The sequence below is a fragment of the Amborella trichopoda genome, chromosome 6, assembly GCF_054954075.1.
Source record: "Amborella trichopoda isolate Santa Cruz 75 chromosome 6, AtrichopodaSantaCruz75HAP2 v2.0, whole genome shotgun sequence".
In the NCBI taxonomy this organism is placed as follows: domain Eukaryota; kingdom Viridiplantae; phylum Streptophyta; class Magnoliopsida; order Amborellales; family Amborellaceae; genus Amborella; species Amborella trichopoda.
Window position 1 is genome coordinate 13236956 of NC_142341.1, and position 23630 is coordinate 13260585.

Here is a 23630-nt window from a genome sequence, read left to right on the forward strand (position 1 = left end):
TTTAAAGCCGTAAAAATGGTGCGGGGCAAGTAGGTCTGTAAGATATTTGAAAATTATGAAAATGGGTTGTCTAGATATTGCCTTGGAAGCAGTATTTCAACTTGAATTCAAATATATTTGTACCCTCAGAAAAAAAGTAGAGCTGCATAGGCAAAGTGGATATTTGTGTCTAGAGTTTTATGTGATCATCGCATACTAATGAAATTGAAGTAATTTTATAGTATGGTGGTAAGACTAGTCATATTTTATGGGATGGATTATTGGATGGTCAAAAAATATTATCTAGGACGAGTATAGTTGTTATAAAGATGGTGATGAGAAATGAGATGAGAAAGAATAGAATTCAGAAGAAATACATTAATTTAGGTGGTTTTAATAGGCGAGGGAAAGTAGATTTAGATACATCAATTATATAGTGTGATTTGGTTCAAGTGGAAAGGTCTTAAAAAATAAGGGGAAGTTTTTGAAGGATAGATGGTGGTGAAAAAAGATATGGTGAATTATGATCTTAATAAGGTTATGATATAGTAGAACGGAAGAACATGATTTGTGTAGTTTATCCTAACTAGTTAGAATAAAGTTTGAATAAATGAGGTGTAGTTCATCTCTAGGTCAAAATGATCAATTTGACGGTTTTGTATTAAAATTGGGGTGAGCTTTACTTCTACCTTTTAAAAGTTGACACTTTATATGGAGTTTTTCTTTCTTGAGCTGCCAGTTATGCAATGAGAGAACTTGGTTCATTGTAGATCAACCTGACATTTAGGAGTAGATCAAACCCCTTTGAAAAGGATAAGAGGAACAGACCCAATGGTTAAAAGATTCAAAACAGGACAATCGAGGGTATTTTCAGGTTATTTTCAAATTTACTCTAGAGAAATACATGATAGAGCCTTCTAAATTTAGTCTAGAGAAATACATGATAGAGCCTTCTAATTAGATTGATCGAATGAAGACCGTAAAAAAGCCTGAATATGCCATTAGGGCTCTTTTATGAGGAAATCAACCCAAGGGCATGTTTGCATAGGAGGAAATTAGGAATTTTGGATATTTGAAATTCAAAATAATATTATGGATTTTTGTTATTAAAGATTCTTGTCATATATTCCTCAAATCTCTTGTTTGGATATAAAATGCAAAATTCATTGATTCCTTGCAATTATTTTCATGTTTTAAAATTTGATATAATTTCTCTAATATTTTAATATACTTTCTCTCTCTAAAATTTTGAGATAGTCTCTCTCTAAAAAAATTTAAGTAGTTTCTCTATTTAAAAATTTTGGGATAGTTTCTCTCTAAAAATTCAGGGACTCTTTCTCTAAGATTTAGTTTCTCTCTCTAGTACTTGGAGATACTCTCTCTCTAAAAATTAAATTTGAGATAGTTTCTCTCTCTAAAAAGTATCAAGTAGTTTCTCTCTAAAAAATTTGATATAGTTTCTCTTTCTATAGTTTTAGGATAATTTCTCTCTCTAGAACTTAAAATTGTACATAGTTGCTCAATTTAAAAATGTTTAGGCACTTTCTCTCTCTAGAATTTGATACAGTTTCTCTCTCTATAATATAATATTAACATATTATCTCTCTAAAACTTAAATTTTGAGATAGTTTCTCTCTTTAAAATTTTTGAGATAGTTTCTCTCTAAAAATTTTCAAGTACTCTCTCTCTCAAATTTGATATAATTTTTCTCATGTGTATTTGTTGGGTAACAAACATGAAAAAAAGATTAATGTGATCTTGTTAGGGTATATATTTTTATTTTTTTTCACCTTTTTTTTGTTCTTTTGACAAATATCACTTACAATTAGTCCTATTATGATAAACTCTTGCTTCAAAGAAAATAAACAAGCAATTCTAATATCTTAAAACCTTGATGCCATTAAACCAATTTTCTTTGAACAAAAAAAATAACCACAATTCTTATGTTTGGGAATATAAAGGTAATAAAATTAAATATAGCAAGAAACGAAAAGAGGGTGCCGAAGATTATCTCAACCGGATTTATTACACTCCATACCGAGTTATCACCATTCAATGACGCGGGATCAACGATCAATCTTCAATCTTAATCTAGGGAAAGCAAATTTAAGCCAAACGATCCAATTGAACTTTGAACTGTTCTTTATCACAAATCTCTAACTTAGGTACAACCGATAACCTAATTTAAGAGAGATGACATACTTACTTCTATCCAACCCTTAGGATCAAGATGCCATAACATAAAAGTAAAGATAATACTATCTAGGTGGGGTGTGCCCCTTACCAAAATTCTAGAGGGAGAAACCTTTGGGGCGTGCACTTAGGCTTACTAAAGAGAGAGAGAGAGAGAGAGAACATTTAGAAAGAGAAGAAAGATATTTTTTGTGTAAAGATTCATGGTATAGGGTCCTATATTTATAGTGCAAAAATAGGATTAGGGTTTTTCATAGCTTGCATCTTCTTGTGAGATTAAATATACACCATTAATCTTGGGTGACTTGTGAGGTGCAAGATTTGAGCCCTCTATTCCATAAATGGACCGTCAACATCATATGGAAAGTACTAGCACATTTATCCCCTATTTCTTAAACCATTTTCCCATAAATAAAAATTAAATAAATTAATTCAAACATAATATTGTTCTTACCAAAAAATATGCACAATCCTCCTCATGCTTTTTAAAAATCCATTCAAAGCTTCCTCAAGGCAAAACCTTTCTAAAACATCACAAACCTTTTTTTTAAAGCCAAAGCTTAATCCAACAAAATTGGAAACCTCTTTGGAATGGGGCGTGCCACCTTAGGTGGCACTCGTGGGCCCCACCCACAATGCAATGGTGGGGCTATATAGCTTATTGGGCCTCCCATATAATAATCAAATTAATTAAAATATTATATAATGTTTAAAAATTCATAAAATTCAATTTAAATGATTAAATCATTCTAAAATCAATATCTATGTTTTTATAAATTCAAATTTAATTAATAAAATATCCAAAGATCTAAAAAAATTCAATAACAATTCAAAAAATCATATATTATTAAAACAAACATAATTAAATTCATTAGATGAGAAAATGATCCATTAGGTCTAGGAATTAAATAAACAAACATTGTGCATTCTACCTTCAACTGTAGATTGCGCTCCACACTTGCTTTCTCAAACTGGCTCAGTGTTGCCTATGGCCCATAGTCTGTACAGGGGCTCATTTGTGAGTTACCAAAGTCTAGCCAATGAGCAAAGGGTAGTAATCCAAGTTTGTGGATTTCAGGTTCTCCCCTTGAGACATACCAAAGTCACCCACACCTTATACAACCACAACTCATATGGTGCATGGGGGTATTTCTCACACATGTATAAGTTTTGGTTTGCTTATTTTAAATAACTATCATATATCATGTCTTGTGATGGAATGCGGATAAGACTCTGACCCCCATCTCTAAAGGCCACCATCACACACAAGGGCTACACAGTCCATCGGCTCACTCATCCAGACATAATTCGGCATCATCAAAGGATAACCTATTAAAACCCTTATCGGATAAATTTCTATACCTATATAACATAGGTTTTTTCCAACCGACTGGCGTATTTCGTAAAAGCTCAGTTTGATATCATCAAATGTTATTTGTTTAGTATGGTTCACAAAGGATCACACTCCCACTGAGTTCATATTCCATTATACCAAAATGTTTATTACAAGCACTCATAAGGCTTTAATGACCACACTCACCCAACATACATGAATAACGTAATTTTCACAAGTAAACATTTTTATGCAAGTATTTTTATATCTAACAAACATGGTATAAGTTTCAAGTCAAAGGACCTATGAGTGGAATCCACTAGCCTTAGAAATTTAAAAAAAAAAAAAAAGTTTTGAAGTGGAAATGAAATTGTGGAAAAATTATGTGATTTTTAAGATTTAATTTTTATTGAACTTTGATATCCTATCCAAAATCATGTGAATTTTAGAAATCATGTGATTTAATTTTCTAAAAATCATGTGAATTTTAGAAATATCCAAGATATTAAAAATCTATGTGCCCACGTGAGCCCTTAATTAGTTCTTCCTTTGGATGAGATTTTCCAATAAAATCTCTCCATGAGCCCACTTAACCTAATCCTCCATTGTTGCATTTTGTCCATTGATGAAAATTTGTGTCAAATTGTTCTACGAGCCACTTAGACCCGTATAAGAATTTTATTGGTTAAAAAGCAAAATAGATGAAATAAAGATTCTTTCTTAACTCGGAATTGAAAATCAAAAGAGATTTTGGGAAGAAAATGATTAAAAAGGAAAAATATATATATAATAATTGGTCTTAGATATTTTTATATTTTAATTGGATTTTTTTAAGGATTTTTGTATATCAATGTAATATGAATATTTTGGGACAAATTTAAATGAATTTGGTGAAACGGTGAATTTAGAAATCCACGGTTTTCAATTTCAGGCTAAATGTTTTTCCAAAATCTGAACTTGTGTTTTGCTTCTAATGAATTGTTATTGGGGTCCATTAGAAAACAGACAAGTAAGTGGAAACAAATTTCAAATTATTTATTAAAAAATTGGAGAGAAAATGCAAGAATAGCATACTGGTTTTTAGGCTCAAACAAATAACGAGCTTTTAATTAAAAAATCTCACCCATAGTATATCTTTGGATCAAAAAATGATTTTTGGGTGCTAACAAGGAATGATTTGTATTAAAACCGATCAAAATGGGGGTAGAAATTTTGGGACATCGGACCAGCCACAACCTTACAAAAAATAAATTTTAAAAAAAAGAAAAGGAATTTAAACCGGTTAGCCTCGGATAGAGGGGCACTTTGGAAAAAAATGAAAGTTTGGTAGTCAAATTTTTTTAAAAAAAAAAAAAAAAAAAAAAAAAAAAAAAGAAATTTAAACCGGTTAGCCTCGGATAGAGGGGCAGTTTGGAAAAAATGAAAGTTTGGTAATCAACCTTCTAGGAAAAAAATGAAATCCATTTGTTTTGGATGGGGTTTTTAGAGTCAGCCGACTCATATTGTACATATGCAAAGCCCTTTTAAAGCATCTTAGAGATAGATTTTTAATCTAAAATTTTCGGGATTCATTATTAGGTTAAGATGATCAAGAACATAAAAAAATAAAATAAATTTTATAATATTTGAAATATTATTTTTTAAAAAAATTTCTGCACTATGTCAACCTTGTGATTTTCCTGCAGACTTTGGTGAAGCCGCGAGCGTTTTTGCATGGGTTAATTCACGACGGACTTTTACGTTCATGTCCGTATGTAGATAACTGAGAAGGGGAAATCCGATTGGACAAATGTGGAAACCGAGATGTGGGCCCTATGCCACGTGTCATATAAGGCGTGAACCACGGGATAATGCCTCTTCGAGTTTTGGAGAGGCCGCTTATTTGAACATTCGTACGACCAAAAGATGCGACCGGTCTCATCACCAATCACATCCCACGTGCTTCAAGCTAAAAGGCATCCCATTCATTACAAAGCTTATAAACACCCTCGGCTCTAAACAATCAAAATTAGGACTCACTTCAAAAATTTCCTTAAAAATGGTTGTTTTGATGCGTAAATATTCTCAAATTGATCATCCACATCGAGATACATGGACATGATAAAAAATAGATTCTAAAGTTTGAAAATAGTGCATCTTCTAATGCATTTTTGGACCGTCAATTTTCAAGTTTTCATATATATGCTCGATCTTTGAAGCTTTAAATTTTTATAATTATGAAAATATATTTTAAGGCTCGCATAAATTTTTCTAGTATTGAAACTGCATTTCTCGACACTCTTTGAAGATAAGCTTTACTTTGATTGTTTAGAGCCGGATTGTATAAGACCGGTATCACAAATCACAATTATTTATGACCATACGTGAAATCATTCACAAAGTTCCATAGAATTTTGTTTTGAATCTTTGAGTTTGGTCAATGGAATAAATACAACCACCTAATGTTACATCTAATGGTCAAGATTAATTGTGACTACCTTGTACTAAAAGTAGATGGTCGCATGTAAAAATACTGACCCTTTAATAATTTATTTTTAAAATAAAATTTGATCCTAATTTTTAAGGAATATATAATCTTTAACATGGAGATTATAAGTCTGTAAAAATATATAAATTTTGGAAGCTTGAAATGTTAGTTTTTTGAAAAAATATTTGAACTATTGATTTTACTTTTTCTTTGGAGGACTATTATTTATGGGACCCGGTTTTGGTGGACGGTGTAGATCTCCAATCCCGCATAGTAACAGGTGCAGGCTTGGATGCACCAAACAATTTGTTTATTTTTTCCTAAGGTGTATTTCTTTATTGGGTGTGGTTTCTATACTGTTGCAATCTTAAACAATCCAATTAAGGTGCACCTCCAAATTTTATCATAACATGTAATTTTGGTGTAAAAAATTATTATAAGGTTGCAACCTTAAACAATTCAATTACTGTGCACCTCCAAATTTTATCATAACATGTAGTTTTGGTGTAAACAATTGTTAGGATTATCTAAAAATCTATTTTCATATCTAATTATAAATTTTTAAATTTTAAAAATAGTTAACATTAAGTAGATCTATAAACATAAGAAAATCTTGAAAATATACCGTCTAGATAAATATGTTGCAAGATGTTTCTAGGACTCAAAATTTTTTTTTTTTTTTCATGTTCATACATCTCGATGTTGAGATGATCCATTAGAGTGTTTTTCAACGTTACATTAACCTTTTCTTATGTACATCTTTAATTCTACATTTTAAAGTTACAACCTTAAATAAACTTTTTTTTCAAATGTTCTCCTTTGTTTAAAGAAAGAATTGGCAATTACCAATTAGGAGTCAGTCCAGAATTATAAAGTACATTAAACAGTCACATGATGTCAAGGAAAAATATTACTCTCTCTCTCTCTAAATGATACTTGAATTCCACTTGTTTAGTACATAAGTTATTTAACATTTTAAGACTTATTTTGAACTTTCTCTCTCTAAAAAAAAAGAAAACGAAGCAAACATTATAGGAATATTTCAAACACACAGTCTCTCTCATCATCAAACATATCCCCACAAACACATACATGAACATGTATAAGTTGAAAGAAGAGCAAGATCTTGTCCACAAATACTACACAACTTCCAATTTTTATAATCCTTTATCCTTTAAAAATTATATTTCTATTCCTTTGTCTTAGGGTCTTCGTTTGAATGATGGCAACTTATATCATCTTAATCACGTGCTGCAAGTTTTAATTATTTGGATAATTTTGGGTAATTATCCATTACACTTTGTTATTTTTTTTAATAATTTTTTTAGTATTTTATATTTGAGAAAGTATAAAATGAGACCATTTATCTTTGGTACAAGATGGTCACATTAATCTTGCCCATTTGATGTAAAATTGGGTGGCTGTAATTATTCTATTGATCAATATCAAAAGAATTCTTTCGATCTTTATGACACATCCAAACTATCAAATTTCGCATCAAATGGTTATAAAGAATTGGACCACCTTGTATCAAAGGTACAATCTTTTTATATTTTATGTTTGTCTCAATGTTTTGAGAGCTATCTTCCATTTTAATTCTATTTTTTTGTAATAACTTGAATTAAGCTTAAAATTTGAGTCTCCGTACTTGTCGCCATCATGTACCTATGAAAAAATATATAAAAAAATATCAATAAAATAAGGGGACCAAAATATTGAGCATAATCTTGTGCATACAAAAATAAAATTAAAATAAAAAATATGCACTTCAAAAGTAGAATATGAACATAAATAATGAAACATAGAAGACATTTTTAAAGTCTACAAAACATAAAAAATATTTATGAAAATTGCCTCAATTGCCGCCCACAATGTTTAGTTAAGACAATCCTCATCTAATCATAAACGACTTTTCTTCAATTTTTCCAAATTTTAAAACTAACCAACATAACATTTTACTGAGCTCCTTACTTTTTATTTACTTTCTCAACTAAAACCCATTTTAAGATTACTCATCAAACTCGAAATTTGGAGATATAACCTCTTCAACTAATATGCTAACTCAATAAAAAAAAAAAGTTCCAAATTGCAAGTTAAAAAGTATAATGCCTCATGATTTGGTATAAACTTTTCAATTTTTGAAGGGTGAGATCTAAGTGTTTAAAAGTTCAAAATTCAATTTTTTTTTCTTCTTTTGAACATAATCATCTAGTAATTTTTAAGTAGTTATCAAAATTTCAGATCGAAAAAATCATTACAAGTAAATCTTATGCCCCAAGGAAGTAAGTGTAAATATGTTCCTTTTTTAAAAAAACAAGAAAGTAAGTGTAATTATGCTCTCCCATTATGTACAATCTAATGTGCCTATCCTAATTCAAAATAAATGCATAAAAATCCTTTTCATGTACGGAAAAAGTTTATATCAGCTTGCGACCTTAAAATGTAGAATTAAAGATGCAGCTAAAAAATTTATCGGAAAATGTTGTTTCAATGTTGGAAACTCTAATTGATCAGCTTGACATACAAAAAAAAAGAAGAGATTTTGAGTAGCATCTTGCAACATATTATCTAGATCATCTATTTTCAATATTTTCCTATATTTATAGATCTACTTGATTTTAACTATTTTTTTAGTTAAAAATTTTATAATTAGAGATGAAAATAAATTTTCAGATAATCCTAATACTTTTCTACTAAAAGTACGTGTTATGATAAAATTTGGAGGTACACTTTATTTAGATTGTTTAAGGGTGCAACCAAACCATTCATGTATTATTTAGGGTGATTTTAAAACCTTGAATACATGTAATATGGTCCATCACATTCCATCAAGATGTGCATCATTGAGTATATTATAATGAAATTAGGAGGGTGGACGTTTTCAGGTCTCAAGGGACACCACAGCAATCTACATCATAATTGTCCAAAAAGAATAATATGCTCCCTCGGATCGTGATATACATTTACTCCTTCGGGATTAGAAATATATGATTATTTTCAACAAAAACTTAGCATCTTAAACACTGAGAATTTACCTGCTTTGGATCTGAAACCTGAATTTCGAACTCTATCCGGATCCGGGTATGGATCCAAGATTTAGATCCAACAAGTCAGATCTAGATCCAAATTTTGGATATGAAAAATAATTTGAATGGGATATGGGTACAGGTGGATCCGATATGGATCTAACCTAGTTATTAAAATGTTATATATTATTACATAAGTATATTTTTGTTATAGATTATTTCGTAGATATAAATAAGATTATTTTATAGATATAAAATAACTTTATTGGGTCCGATTGGATCCGGATCCAGATCCCATGTGTACTTTATAGATTTGGGTTTGGATCCGAATATTATGGATTTGATCGATATATATTTTGGATCCAAATCGGGATCCCCATAGATCTAGAGCCAATCTAGGCCCTATCTAGATTGTTCCTTCCGAAAATTGGATGGTTCAAGTGAGAGTTAAATTCTTTTTCCTCAAATGATGATTTTCGATTACAAAAGGGCAAGCTTTTTATGTTTTTCTTACAACTTAGAAGTTTTATCTAACCGTCCATTCTGAATGGAGGGCTAAGATTGCCCCAATCACAATGTCATGTCTCTACACTATTTTATTTTTAATTTTTTTTTATAAACTATTTTGACACCATATTTTGGACATTCATTCCTCTATTAAACTCGCACTAACAAAAAATATTAAAAAAATACTTTTAATAAAATAAAATGACCAAAATATCCCTGAAAGCTTTAAGGGGTATTTTAGTCATTATATTTTATCAAAAAATTATTTGTTATATTTTTTGTAGGTTCGTCTCGAGAAAATGACAATACCAAATTTCATATTCATAAAATTTGTATAAAAAAAACTAAAAATAAAATACTTGGGATGCCAGATCTAATATCAAACGATAAGTAACTCTTTTGATCAAAATTAGACGGTTGGATGGCAGGGGGATGAAAGAACTTCTATGTTGTAGGGGACGCATATAAACCTTTCCCATTACAAAAATCACATCCCTAAAATTTGGGATCCAAAAATACTCCTAAAAATAGTTTTGTTCGACAGAATATATGGATACTATACTCCCTCGGGAGTAGGAATACGAAGCTTGCTGGCAGTTTAGAAACAAAGGTGAGAGGGATGATCGGTTGCCGCGAGATCCTTAGTCTAAACCTACCTACGCCTTGACACTTGTCAATAATAAATGGCGATAACTTATGTAAAGACTATACTGCCCCTGCACATCCAGTGTCTTGGGAAGGCATTTGGCAATGTCCCTTCACATGATCTAGCGTCAGTTTTGTCATTGTTCGGACATTATCCACCCTTCACTGACGTTTTTTTTTTTATACAAAGCTGGCACCTGCATGTAGAGAGAGAAAGCTCGAATCAATTTGTTGTTTCCACTCTCTCTCCTCTCTGCAAGAGGCCTGGTTTCCCTCGGAAGGGAGAAACTGCTGGAGGGGAGAGAGAGGGAATTTGGAGGAAAGAAAAACAGTGGAAGACTTAGAGAGAGAGAGAGAGACCAGAGGGCTAATGGCTCTGCTTTCGTCATCAGATGCGGCGAATTTGAGGACCCCAATGGAGGAGGAAGAAGATGAGGAGAAAGACCCAGAAAGCGACAACCTTCATCGACCCTTGCTCAAACGCGTTCGCACTTCGCAATTGGCGCTTATCGGAGCGAAATTATCCCCAATTGAGAGCTTGGACTATGAGTAAGCAACCCTCTCTCTCTCTCTCTCTCTCTCTGTAATTCTGTCTATCTCATCTGATTTGTGGGTTTTTTTCTGCAAGGATAAATGAGAATGACCTGTTCAAGCATGATTGGAGAAGCCGTTCGAGGGTTGAGGTTTTGCAGTATATAATCATGAAATGGACATTTGCATTCTTGGTTGGTCTTTTGACTGGCTTGGTTGCAGTCTTCATAAACTTTGCTGTGGAGAATATTGCAGGGAGAAAGCTTCTCGCTGTTTCTCATATGGTGGACCAAAAAAGTTGAGTTTTACAGAGTAACTTTTCCTTTTCAACTTGCTTTGTTGTTTTAGAGAGAGAAGAAGAGTTGGATCTTCTGAGAATTTGATCAAGAAGTAGAAACTGCTTTGTAGAAAGAGAAAATAAGTATTTAGGGTTCAATTTTACGATTTCGGGAACTCCCTTGTGTGATTTTCACAACAATTTTGGTGTGGGGAGATAGCGTTTTGCTGCGGAGAGATGGCATTTTAACCGATTGGTGTGAAAAACTCTCACACTTAATACGAATTTTTTCAAGTTTATTTTTACGAAAGTATTTTCACCAGTATCAAATCGGCCCTTACGTTGGAAAATTACAACTAAAGAATGGACTGCCTTGTTGGGTTTTTTTTCTTTTTTATAGTGGAATATTAGAGGAAAAAAATGAGTTCTAGATGGAAGACATAAATTGGTTCGTTTTCTTAGATCATTTGATTATCAAAAGAGAAATGGAGGTAAAAATTTGTAATTTTGTAGAGTTTGGTTTTGTTATTATGAATCATTTGAATGTTGTTTGAGGGGGGGGGAAAAGTCTCATAAAAAGGGTGGTTAAAAAAAATTGCAGGTTCTGGTCGGGATTGATATTTTTCACAGGGGCAAATTTGGGGCTGACCATGGTGGCTGCTGCCCTTTGTGTGTGCATAGCACCCACTGCTGCCGGGCCTGGAATTCCGGAGATCAAGGCTTATCTCAACGGCATTGACACCCCCAACATGTTTGGTGCCCCAACACTTATTGTAAAGGTATTCTATCTCTCTCACAAATCCCTCTACTCTAGAGGTGGCAAAGCGGACCCGACTTGACCCCGGTACCTGGACCTGGACCTGATCTGGGTCTGGGTATTGGTTTAAAAATTGGACTGGGTAAGTTGGGTCTCGGTCAAAATTTTGAACCCAAACACTATTTGGGTGATAATATTTTCCGCGTCTCAATATATGAAATAGATTTAAATATATCGATATTTTAATTTTTAGATTTGATCCGGGTTTGGATCCCATATCATTTTTTGGGTCCAGACTTGCCGCGACCCGTTGCCACCCTTACTTTACCCTTTTCGTCTAGGGTTGGCAACAGGCTGGAACCGGGCCACCCCAAGCCTTGTCCCCTATAAGTACCTCAGCAGGCCAAAGTGACCTAAGCCTAGGCCTAGGCCCACCCTAGCCCTAATAGGGCCAGGCCAATTGTCATTGAAGAAAATAAAGGAAAAAATAAAAAACAAAAAGGCCAAATTGAGTTGGCCATGGCCCAGCCTGGCCTAGCCCTACCCTCAGGCCACAATGACCCGCCCTGGCCTAGCCTTCGAGCTACATTTTGTGGCCTAGCCCTACCCTCGGGCCACAATGACCCACCCTGGCCTAGCCTTTGAGCTACATTTTGTGGCCGAAGCTCTAGTTTTTTTAGGACCAAGCCCGTTGGGCTGAGTCGAGCCACCTACCCGATTGCCTCCCCTATATATCAAGGTCATGTCTTTTCTCTTTCGCACTTTACACGTCTTTAGTACATACTTATTGTGATCCCCAATGTTGGAAAGAGTGACTCACGCCAGGTACTCGGCCTAGGCACAAGTCCGCGTAGCTGCCTTGATTTGGGCGGTGTTGGCTACAAAAATGTTAAAAAAAAAATTTATTAAAAAAATTTAAAAAATAAAATACTCTTTAAGTAAAATCAAACAAAACATATCTAAATGAGGTTAAAAAGGTAGTGAAAATTGGATTTTGAGTTAATCAATTTGTGATTGGAGTATTTTAGAAATAAATTAAAAAAAAAAAATGTAAAAATAAATATTCAACACCAATATAATTTGTAATTTTGGCAAATAATAGAAAATATAAAAAATTAAATTACTAAAACATAGAAAATCATATTCCTAGTAAATTTCATATTTTAAATTTTTTTTATAATTTTTTAGAAAAATTTTAAAATCACCGAGTTGGACACTGAAAGCCAAAGTTACTGGGGCTGGTTCGAGGCGAGCCGGTCCGCTCCAAGAAATGCTCCATTGGACCTGCCCGCTGTCGACGTGGCTTTTCAAGTGGAACACTCTCCTTATACTTTCTCACACAAAACACTTTTAGGCCAAGATAAGCCAGTGCAAAGACATAATTATTTTGCCCCTCTCTCTCTCCACTTGGATCTCCCCCTCCCTTTCTCTCTCTACAAATTGACCAAATTGTAAGGCTCCCTTTGTTAAAGATCAATGGTATGGTCTTTAATAAAGTATAATAGCGACATACTAAATTTTGTGTAGCCGATTTTAATTAATAAAAAAATTTATTTTATCCAATTATTTTATTAAATTTTGTGTTGCTGATTTCAATTAATTGAAAAAAATACTCTATCCAATTATTTCACATATATAAAACATGGGCCAACACAAACTTAAATTCCTCTCCTAAAATAGAGGTCACCTCTCCTTACTCTTCATGAGGAACAATTTGAGGGTAAAAACTTCTCTCTTTTTGGTCTTGACATGTATCGCTTGCTCATCCTTATACTCTTTACGGGACAGCAGCTTTGTCTTTTTCATATGGACAGGTTTTTATAAGGTACACGGTTTCTATGTGGCCAGCCTACATATTATAGAACTGCAGGATTGGCAATAAATATATTTTTAAAATATAATTTGATCTTAATTTTTAAAGAATATATAATCTTTAACATAGATACTATGAATATGAAAATAATTTGAAAACTAAAAATAATAAGTATATTAAGAAAATATTTAGACAGTTAGTTACACTTGTTTTTAGATGGACCACCTATTTGCATCCAACTTTAAAATAGATGCTTTATACTTTTGGACGGCATATTATAGAAATCTGTTCCAGTCCACATGACATAATTTTCTTGTTACAAGTCCATGTAGAAATGAATCACCTCTTAAATATTTTTTAGATGAATTTTTTGATCTAATTTTTAAATACATATAATCTCTAACATGGAGATCAAGAATATGAAAAAATAAATAAAATTCAAAAATTAAAATAATAATTCCTATTAAAAAATTTATTTGGACTGTCAGTTTCAATTGTTTTTAGATGGACCACCTATTTGAATTCATATTTAAGATGGATGCTTTATACTGTAAATGTAGAAATGTGGTCCCCACCGCATGAAACAATTCTCCTTTTCGTATAGTATTAAAAATACTAATTATAAAATCAGCCATTTGATAGCATTTATACACCGTTTAGAAAGGATGAGAGGTGAGATTTTAGTCGATATTAAGCATTTTTATGAGAAAATTTTAAAGGAAAAAATTGAATTGTGTAAGTTTTTTAAATGTGAAATAAAGAAAACACATATTAATAACTATAGATCCGTAATTGATTTTACATAAAAAAACAACATATGCATTACTTCGTTCCAAAACCATGCATGTTATGCACCAATGGAGTTGCACTACAGTGTTTGATTTTTTTTCTCTAGAATAAATAACTCACTAGATCGCTCTTACTATAGAGCACGTATACTAAGCTCCTTCGAGATTATAATTTCCTTCTACTCCCTCGGTCAGGAGCCTTATTTGGAGGATTTTTTCAATCTAAAATTTTGGAAACCATTTAAAAATTATTAAATGATTCACCATCTAAAAATTGGAGGGTCTCTATTCAATCTTGAGACATTATTGTTTTCAATTGTATAGTGCAATTAAGAATTTTTTTTATTTTTATATTGAAGTTAATCTATAGATATAACATATTACATCGCTAAAATTTAGGGTCTTAAGATTAATGCTAAGTGAGATTTTACGTGAGAGAGTAAATGGACATTCTACTCGTGAGAAGTAGAATATCGTTTATAAGAAGCCATTTTCAAGTCCATCTCTCTCTCCATTAATAAATAATGTGATAAGTCTCTTTCTCAGTTTCAAAGTTTTATTAAAAAAAGATAGTGAGTCATTAATTCTCTTTCAATTAGATAAGGGGTTCTATGGATAAGGGGATAGGTCTCCATCTTTGCTTCTCTTTTTGTAATTTGACCTGAGCACACTACTGTTGCACCCTGTTTCTCTTCTGTGGGACTATGCTGTGAATTTACTCCCTCACCCAAAACATTTAGGAACATTTTTTTAGTCGAAATTCTGGGAACCATATAAGAATTATTAGATGATTATTTTTAAAATAAAAAAAATTTGAAATTGGAGTTTTCTGACATTTAGATCTAGCCTTTCAATAATTGGACGGCCTCGATTGAATATTGAAGCACTAGTTTTTTCCAGTATACAGAGAGTTTATTTGGGAATTTTTTTGAACTGAAATTAGTGCATGGGTTGTAGAGATTACATCCTCAGGTTTGAGATATAAAAAGTATCCCGTTTTGCCGGTGGGAGTAAATGGTTAGTATACTCCGGTGTGCGTGGAAAGACTTTTGGCTTTAGCCATTGGCCAGTTGCACGGTCCATAGAGCCGTGGAAAATCTATGACTATTAGTGTCATCGCCGTCCAATGAATGCTTGAACGGTCTTGAAGATAACGTGGGCCCATTTATAGTTCCCAATCTCCTGTATCTCCACCTGATGTATCCATTTAATCAGACTTTGTAGCCTGTTACTTGCACTCTGGTTTGGAATTTGGACAACTAATTGGGGTGTATGATGATCAAGAAAGGGAAAGAGTAGCTTATATGCACCGTGCCTACCAGTAGAGAGTATGATATACCGGCTTGGCACCCCATATTCATGGTCCCGGTAAACCACTGCCAATCAGTGCTTAGAGACTCACCTCAAGCCAGGTACTCCACCCTAGCCCGAGGTGAGTTTGAATGGACTAACTCAAGGAAAAAATAAAAAAATATTGAAAATTAAATGGAAATAGTATAGGCCAAATAAAACCAAAAAAAACTTAAAAGGTCCAAAATAGCTTAAAAAATATATAAAATATGGACTTCAAAAAAATTTGATTTGTAGTTGAGACATTTTAAAAATCCAAAAGAAATAAAAATAGACTTCATGACAAAAAAAAATTCATCAATCTTGGCCAATAACATCCAAGTTTTATATAGAAAAAATCTATACATTACTCCTATAATTTTATATATTTTATTAGGATTCCTTTTCATATTTTAATATACTGCAAGTTGTACTGAGTTACTCAGGGTAACTTGGCTCGCCGGAGTGACTCGGCTATGTCTGAGTGGCCTTGGCCGAGTCTCCAAACGCTGCTGCCAATGCTGTTGTAAATTATCCTACACTCGATTGGGACTATTGAACGATACCTTTTTTTTCTTTTTCCCATAAACACTGATAAAGGCTTCTACTAGTGGAGCGTATAGCACCTTTTTTTTCCCTCACATTTTCGAAGTTCATTAATAAAACCAGTGTTTGAAAGTACAAAAATGGGACTTGAATTGCCAGGTGACCTTTTCGATTCAATTCACGCAGTTCAAATCAGAGGGATTCCCTAGTTAAATCAATGTCTTGAAAAAATAGAAAAAAAAAAAAACCCAATAATAAAAATCGGGAGGAATAGGGGGTTCCAGGGCTCTTTAGAGGAAGATTTCCCCCTCTTAAGGCCGATCTTGAGTTGACTCGATGATTTTATAAACATTGATTTACAAATGGAAAATGCATTATGGTGCCATCATCTTTAAAGAGATTGAAGAAACTATATCAACCAACATAACCAACAAGATTGGGCTTTAAAATGATAATTTTATCCTTGAACTAAGAAGTCTCTAAGAACTCAACCGTCTCACTATAATTGGATTTGGAATATATACAGATAATCGGGAGCATTGCAGCTGTCTCAGCAGGGCTGGATCTGGGGAAGGAAGGGCCACTGGTGCACATAGGCTCATGCATTGCCTCCCTTCTAGGTCAAGGGGGGTCGACTAGGTACCACCTCACCTGGAAGTGGCTTCGGTACTTCAAGAATGATCGTGACAGGAGAGACCTTATCACTTGTGGCTCGGCTTCTGGCGTCTGTGCTGCTTTTCGAGCTCCAGTTGGTGGCGTCTTGTTTGCACTTGAAGAAATTGCAACTTGGTATGCGTAGCTACTCTATATTTTTTATCTGCATCTCTTTATGAGCAAATGTGGTGTTTTTGAGCCGATCCCGAATAGTTAGGATAAGGCTCAGATGATAATGATGCCTTACCGGGCAAATACGATATTTTGGTCCATATGGACTTAGAAAACTGATGCACTGGTGTCATGACCATGCAATCGGTAAATGAAAACAATGGAGAGAAATGTGGGGATCCAACTTAGTTCCCTGATTCCCTTACCACTCAATGCATCGGTAGAACAGTGATGGCACTTCTGATCCTATATTTCCTATGATTGTATGGATCAACACTCTCCATTCATCGGTCGGATGCTGAAGACACCTATGACCATATAGTTCTTGTGAATGTACGAGTCAACACTCTCCATGCATCGATTGGATGGTGATGGCACCTATTACCAGATATTATATTGTATTGATGAAATTATGCTTTCATACTATTTCCTAGATTCAATATTCATGTGGTCATGGCTCATGAGACAGATGTTTGGGTTTGGTTTGAAGGTGGAGGAGTGCTCTCTTGTGGAGGTCCTTCTTTAGCACAGCTGTGGTGGTGATGGTGCTGAGAGGTTTCATGGAGTTCTGCAGGAGTGGGCACTGTGGTCTTTTTGGAAAGGGAGGGCTCATTATGTTCGATGTTAGCGATGTGACTGTGTCCTATCACCCCATGGACCTTCTCCCTGTCGTTGTTATTGGCATCTTTGGTGGTTTCCTTGGCAGCCTCTATAATTACCTCCTTCATAAGGTTCTTCGTGTCTACAACCTCATCAATGAGTGAGCGTCCCTCCCTCTTCTCTCACAAAAAAAAGGTTCCAAAATAACTGACTTTAACTGAAAAAAGCATACTTATAATGCCAATAGCCCCACCTGTCCGGGAAAAGGGCTGGGGTCACGGTGGTAACACCCCCACACTCTAGTCACCATTGTGGTTTTCATCATACCACCACCCCCACACTCTAGTCACCGTTGTGGTTTTCATCATACCACCATCCCGGCTGATACCACCCCACTAGCGCCTTCAAAAAACCAAGTCTTAAACTATTTGAAAAAGGGGGTAGGGCCTGTCTTTCCCCACCCACTGAATTACGACAAAATAAATAAAAATAGCCCCACCCATTACGTTATTTAAATGGGGAGTATAAATTGGTAGTTATACTAAAATAATTGGTCTTTTATCATGCAAAATAACGGCCATTGCCTGATGTTAACTACTGTTATGGGGTTGAGCTTTTCAAACTAAAACAGAAGGAAAATGAAACAAGCATTACTCTCCGTTCAAAAAACAAACAAGCATTACTCTGAAATCAGCATCCATTTAAACGACTGTTATTTGAAATCAGAGTGTCATATATTTGAAGAAATGAATTAGCATTTAGAGTTCCTTTTTTAAATTTTTGTTATTTTTGATTTTTTTTTCTTTTCCCAAATTTCACTGCAGAGTACTGTTACCTGAAGGTAATGAACCGATTTGTATGACTGTAATGTCCAATTTTGGTTTCTTGATACTTGCACACAGTACCTGTAAAGAATAAAGATTAGTAATTTGGAGAGAGATGAAATGTATGCATGTTTCAGGAAGGGGAAGCTACACAAATTTCTACTAAGCGTCTCAGTATCCCTGATCACCTCCTGCTTCCTCTACTCCCTCCCTTTCCTGGCCCCTTGTACCCCCTGCGACCCCTCGATCTCCGAACCCTGCCCCACCACTGGCCGCACTGGCAACTTCAAGCAGTTCAACTGCCCCCCGGGCCACTACAACGACATGGCCACCATTCTCCTCTCTACCAACGATGACGCAGTTCGCAACATCTTCAGCACCTCCACTCCCTCGGAATTCCTCACCCTCAGTCTCATCATAGCTTTCTTGCTTTACTGTTTCTTAGGCCTCGTCACCTTCGGTATTGCTGTCCCCTCTGGCCTATTCCTCCCTATAATTCTGATGGGATCCTCCCTTGGACGCCTCCTTGGCCTCTCTATGTCACAATACACTCGCATCGACCAGGGCCTTTTTGCAGTGCTCGGTGCTGCATCGCTGATGGCGGGATCCATGCGAATGACCGTATCGCTATGTATAATCTTCCTTGAACTCACGAACAACCTTCTACTTCTTCCAATGATGATGCTTGTTCTCTTGATATCAAAAACAGTCGGGGATTGCTTCAATCCTAGCATATATGAGATTATACTGCATTTGAAGGGTCTTCCTTTCCTGGAGGCACATGCAGAGCCCTGGCTGCGTAATATAAGCGTCGGAAATCTCATTCGAGCAAAGGAGGAGATTGTGAGCCTTAGTGGGGTTGAGAAGGTGAGTCAAGTACTCGCAGTCTTGCGCAACACAACGCATAATGGGTTTCCTGTGGTCGACATGCCACCGATCTCACCAGTCCCAGAGCTCCATGGGATGGTATTGAGAGCCCATTTGTTGGAAGTTTTGGAGAAGAGGTGGTTCTTTAGAGAGAGGAGGAGGTCATCAGAGGAGGAGGTGACAGAAAGGTTCTCGTCATGGGACCTCGCAAAGAGGGGACGGAAGATTGAGGACGTGGTGGTGAGCGAGGAGGAGGAGGAGATGTACATCGACTTGCACCCATTCACTAACATGACTCCATATACAGTGATGGAGAGCATGTCAGTGGCAAAGGCAGTCGTGCTTTTCAGGCAGGTCGGGCTCCGGCACATGCTTGTCATGCCCAAGTCGCAGGTGGCTGGGGTAAGTATCAAAATAAGTGTATTCGTGTATGTCTTTGTGTGCGCACGTGTGTGAGAAAAAGAGAGATGGCTTGTTTGATATGTGTGTGCGTGAGAGAGAGATCATGACCAGAATGCTTTAAACTTGTGCAGGGTTCACCAGTTGTGGGGATCTTAACTAGGCAAGATTTGATAGCCAACAATATAAAGAGCGCCTACCCTCACCTTTTAAGAAGAGGAAAAAGCAGACACTCCCTATCCTAAACAAGAAGTGAAGGGCAAGTTCCTTGAGGGAACATCCATTTATTTTATCATTTTTGCTGAGTTATTGTATTCTTTACAGCATGTCTTGTATTTGAGGCATCGATGAAAGCTTGAACATTTTCTAGTTTTTTCTCAATAAAATATCTATTTTGAGCTTTGTGGTGAAATGGCGTAGGAAAATATACTTTTTCAAATACTTTTGAGGGGTAATAAAATGTACCAACAATTCTTCTATTTTCAAGCATAAAACTTCATTATTACATGATAATATTTGTCTCTTACCGATAAATATTTATGGTTTAAAACCATGGCATATGACAAATTATCCCATAAAAAGCACTTGTGGGGTGTCCTAGAGATCGAACTACAAAAGGATCACACCATCCAAACCTCGGTAGAGGATCCAAGTCAGCTCATTCTTCCACATTTTCTAGCAAACCCACATCTTAGATGATCCAATGAAACCACTATGTAGAAGGCAAAATATATGTAGAGGACCAAGTTAGCTCACTGTCCAGGACTCATGACATGCCTAAGTGAGACCAAGAACCAGACTTAAAAGAGTCCAGTTTAGCCACCCCTCTCGGGTTGACCCACAAAAAGCGTAAGAACCCCTAGAAGTCAATAAAGCCATGTCTCAACAGTTTAAGGCATACCATATTCAAGAAAGTCGAAAGAGGAAGAACCCCTCGAATCCAATAGGGGCAGGGGCAATGAGCACACCCTAAGGCAAAGAAGATCCTCTCCCCAATAGGGGCAGCCTCACCCAACGATGATATAATAGGGGCTGCATGTGAGGTTGAGGCTTCATCCTATGTACCACATGGCATTGTGTTTGAATGCGCCTGAGGAATTACAATTTAAACTAGTGTTTAAAATTTGGAAAAAGTTTATATATAGAACTACGGATGCACTTCAAAAATCGATCAGAAAAAGTAGTTTTAATGTTTAAAAACCCTTTGATTGATCATTTCGACATCGAGATGTATGACCATGAAAAATAAAAAGATTTTAAACAATGGTTTAAAAAACAAATCGGTGCTCTAGATCGGTGAATCGGCGATCTGGATTGAGAATTGACCAAATCGATCGGATTAAGCTTTAAAAAAATTTCAAAAAAATTATTAAAATTCATTATAAATATTCTTTTTCAATAATCCAATAAGAAATAGGGGTACTACATTATTAACTTTTATTTTTTTTCATCAATATGTGAATATTGAGATGTTCTTTCACTGTATGAACTTATGTTAACAATTAAATTTGCATCACACAAAAGAAAAATCATAGAATTATCATGGATGAGGTATATAATCATACATGGACTATAATAAAGAATAGATTAAATCGATGAAAAAATGGTCACTAAATTCTTGAAGCGGCGGAAAACCCTAATCCACTAAAAATCCAAATTATTACAACCTAACTAACATTAATCCAAAATTATTACAACCTAACTAATATTAATTCAAAATTATTATGACCTAACTAACTATAATCTTATATACTTAAATTGAAATTGTTGGTTTACATTTTATAATTATTTTACAATACAAATAATAACAAAACCAAAATATCTTATACTATCATCTAATTTAAAATATATTATTGATAACTGTAAGAAAAAAATAGTAAGTTACATAATTTATAATGAAAATAAATTAGTAAATAAAATATAAGATTTAGTTATCAATGTAGAAATTATTAGAATGCGTACCAATTTTAAAAATTCTAATTTTTTAGGTTTCAAAAATCAATTTTTTTTAAAGTTTCTAGAATAAACGCAGCTCAAATGCGTGCTTAAAAAGCATGATACTTGTTGTATTACTTTTATTTATTTATTTTACAATAATACTTGTTGTATTACTTTTTCTTTTTTTTACAAGAAAAATAAGAAGATGGCGCTGCCCAGGTAACTTTAATTTTTTTGAACTTTTATTTTTTGTCATAAATTTTATTTTTTTGCCAAGGTAATTTTTTTTTTTTAACATAAATATTATTTTTGTCATAACTATTATATTTTTGTCAAGTTAATTTTTATTTTTTCGTCAAGGTAACTTTTACTTTTTCTACAAAAAAATATTTTTTTGTCAAGATAACTTTTATTTTCTTTTTATAACTTTTATTTTTTTGTCAAGGTATCTTTTTTTTTTATATATATAAATTTATTTTTTTGTCAATGTAACATTTTTTTGTCAAAATAACTTGTATTTTTCTTTGTCAAGGGAATTTTTATTTTTTGTTTTGACAAAAATTAGTAATTTTTATTTTTTTGTCATAACTCTTATTTTTTTATCAATATAACTTCTATGTTTTTGTCAAGATAAATTTTTTTTTTTTTTTATAACTTCCTTTTTTTATTTTTGACAAAAAATCAAATATTGTTCGAAAGGTTCAAACTTATAACCCTTAGTGAGAAAAACAAAGGCAATACCGACCATACCATGCTAATATATATATATATATATATATATATATATATATATATATATATATATATATATATATATATATATATATATATATATATATGACTTTACGTTCTTAATATTACAAAGCTTAATATCCCACATCAAAACTTTTGAGGAAGATTGGCAAGTATAATTACTCACTGGTACCACAAAACATTGCGTGTGTGAAAGGTTGTCGCTTTGTGGGACGCTTGTGCGTGCTCGTCACACATGTATGCACATGCCTGACTTGCAAGTGCCCGTGTTTGTGACATCATAATTGCCTGGTTTCTTGAGTTGCGGTTTTAGGTTTGTGACATCATAATTGCTTTGTGACGTCACATAATTGCTTGGGTTGCCCCAACAAGTTTCTTTGCCCGGTGTTTGTGACGTCATAATTGCTTTGTGACGTCACATAATTGCCCGGTGTGCCCGTCATAAGTGCCAAGTTTTTTGTGACATCATAATTGCTAGGTTTCTATGATGTCATAATTGATGTGTGACATCACATAATTGCCCAGTGTGCCGGTCATAATTGCCAAGTTTATATGACATCATAATTGCTTTGTAACATCACATAATTGCCCGGTGTGCATGGTGTTTGTGACGTCATAATTGCCAAGTTTTTGTGATGTCATCATTGCTTTGTGACATCACATAATTGCCCGGTGTGCATGGTGTTTGTGACGTCATAATTGCCAAGTTTCTGTGTTTGTGACGTCATAATTGCCCGGTGTTTGTGATGTCATTATTGCCAGGTTTCTTTCTAGAGTTGCCCGCCTGGTGTGCCCGATCTAGGTTTTTGTGTTTGTGACGTCATAATTGCCCGATGTTTGTGACGTCATAATTGCCAGGTTTCTTTCTAGACTTGCCCGCCTGGTGTGCCCAGTGTTTGTGACATCATAATTGCCAGGTTTCTTTCTAAACACGAACGAGTTGCCAGGTTTCTTTCTAAACACGAACGAGTTGCAGTTTTAGGCCACAACCAGACTTGCCCAACTGCACCATTAAAAATTTGATGGGCAAGATTAGAATTACCTGATTCAACCCGAGAATGAATAGTCGATGAAAGTTTTACTTCCTTGACAATACAGGAAACGAGGCAATTCCCACTAGAATCGGCCCTACTTCCCTGACAATATAGGGAACCGGGCAATTCCCACTTGAATGGGCCGGGAACTAAGAGATCTCATTAAGAGAGATGGTGTGATTGTGGCCCACGTAAGTAT

General features: G+C 34.4%; 1 protein-coding gene across 1 annotated transcript; it reads left to right on the forward strand.

Annotated features, from left to right (window-relative positions):
• Positions 1-10159: 10159 nt before the first annotated feature.
• On the forward strand, positions 10160-20118 carry LOC18438173 (chloride channel protein CLC-a). The gene is made up of 7 exons (XM_088869531.1): positions 10160-10699; positions 10779-10977; positions 11558-11737; positions 16718-16980; positions 17507-17776; positions 18578-19709; positions 19841-20118. Exons 1-7 carry the CDS (start codon positions 10521-10523, stop codon positions 19949-19951), a joined length of 2334 nt encoding a protein of 777 aa, XP_088725657.1. The 5' UTR covers positions 10160-10520; the 3' UTR covers positions 19952-20118.
• Positions 20119-23630: the final 3512 nt, after the last annotated feature.

What these genes read in the sequence shown, in the direction of transcription:
- LOC18438173 (XM_088869531.1), top strand. Translation starts at nt 10,521, where the DNA reads ATGGCTCTGCTTTCGTCATCAGATGCGGCGAATTTGAGGACCCCAATG. An exon ending in CTTGAAGAAATTGCAACTTG is followed by an intron (nt 16,981 to 17,506) that starts GTATGCGTAGCT and finishes TTTGGTTTGAAG; the next exon opens with GTGGAGGAGTGCTCTCTTGT. An exon ending in GTCTACAACCTCATCAATGA is followed by an intron (nt 17,777 to 18,577) that starts GTGAGCGTCCCT and finishes TGCATGTTTCAG; the next exon opens with GAAGGGGAAGCTACACAAAT.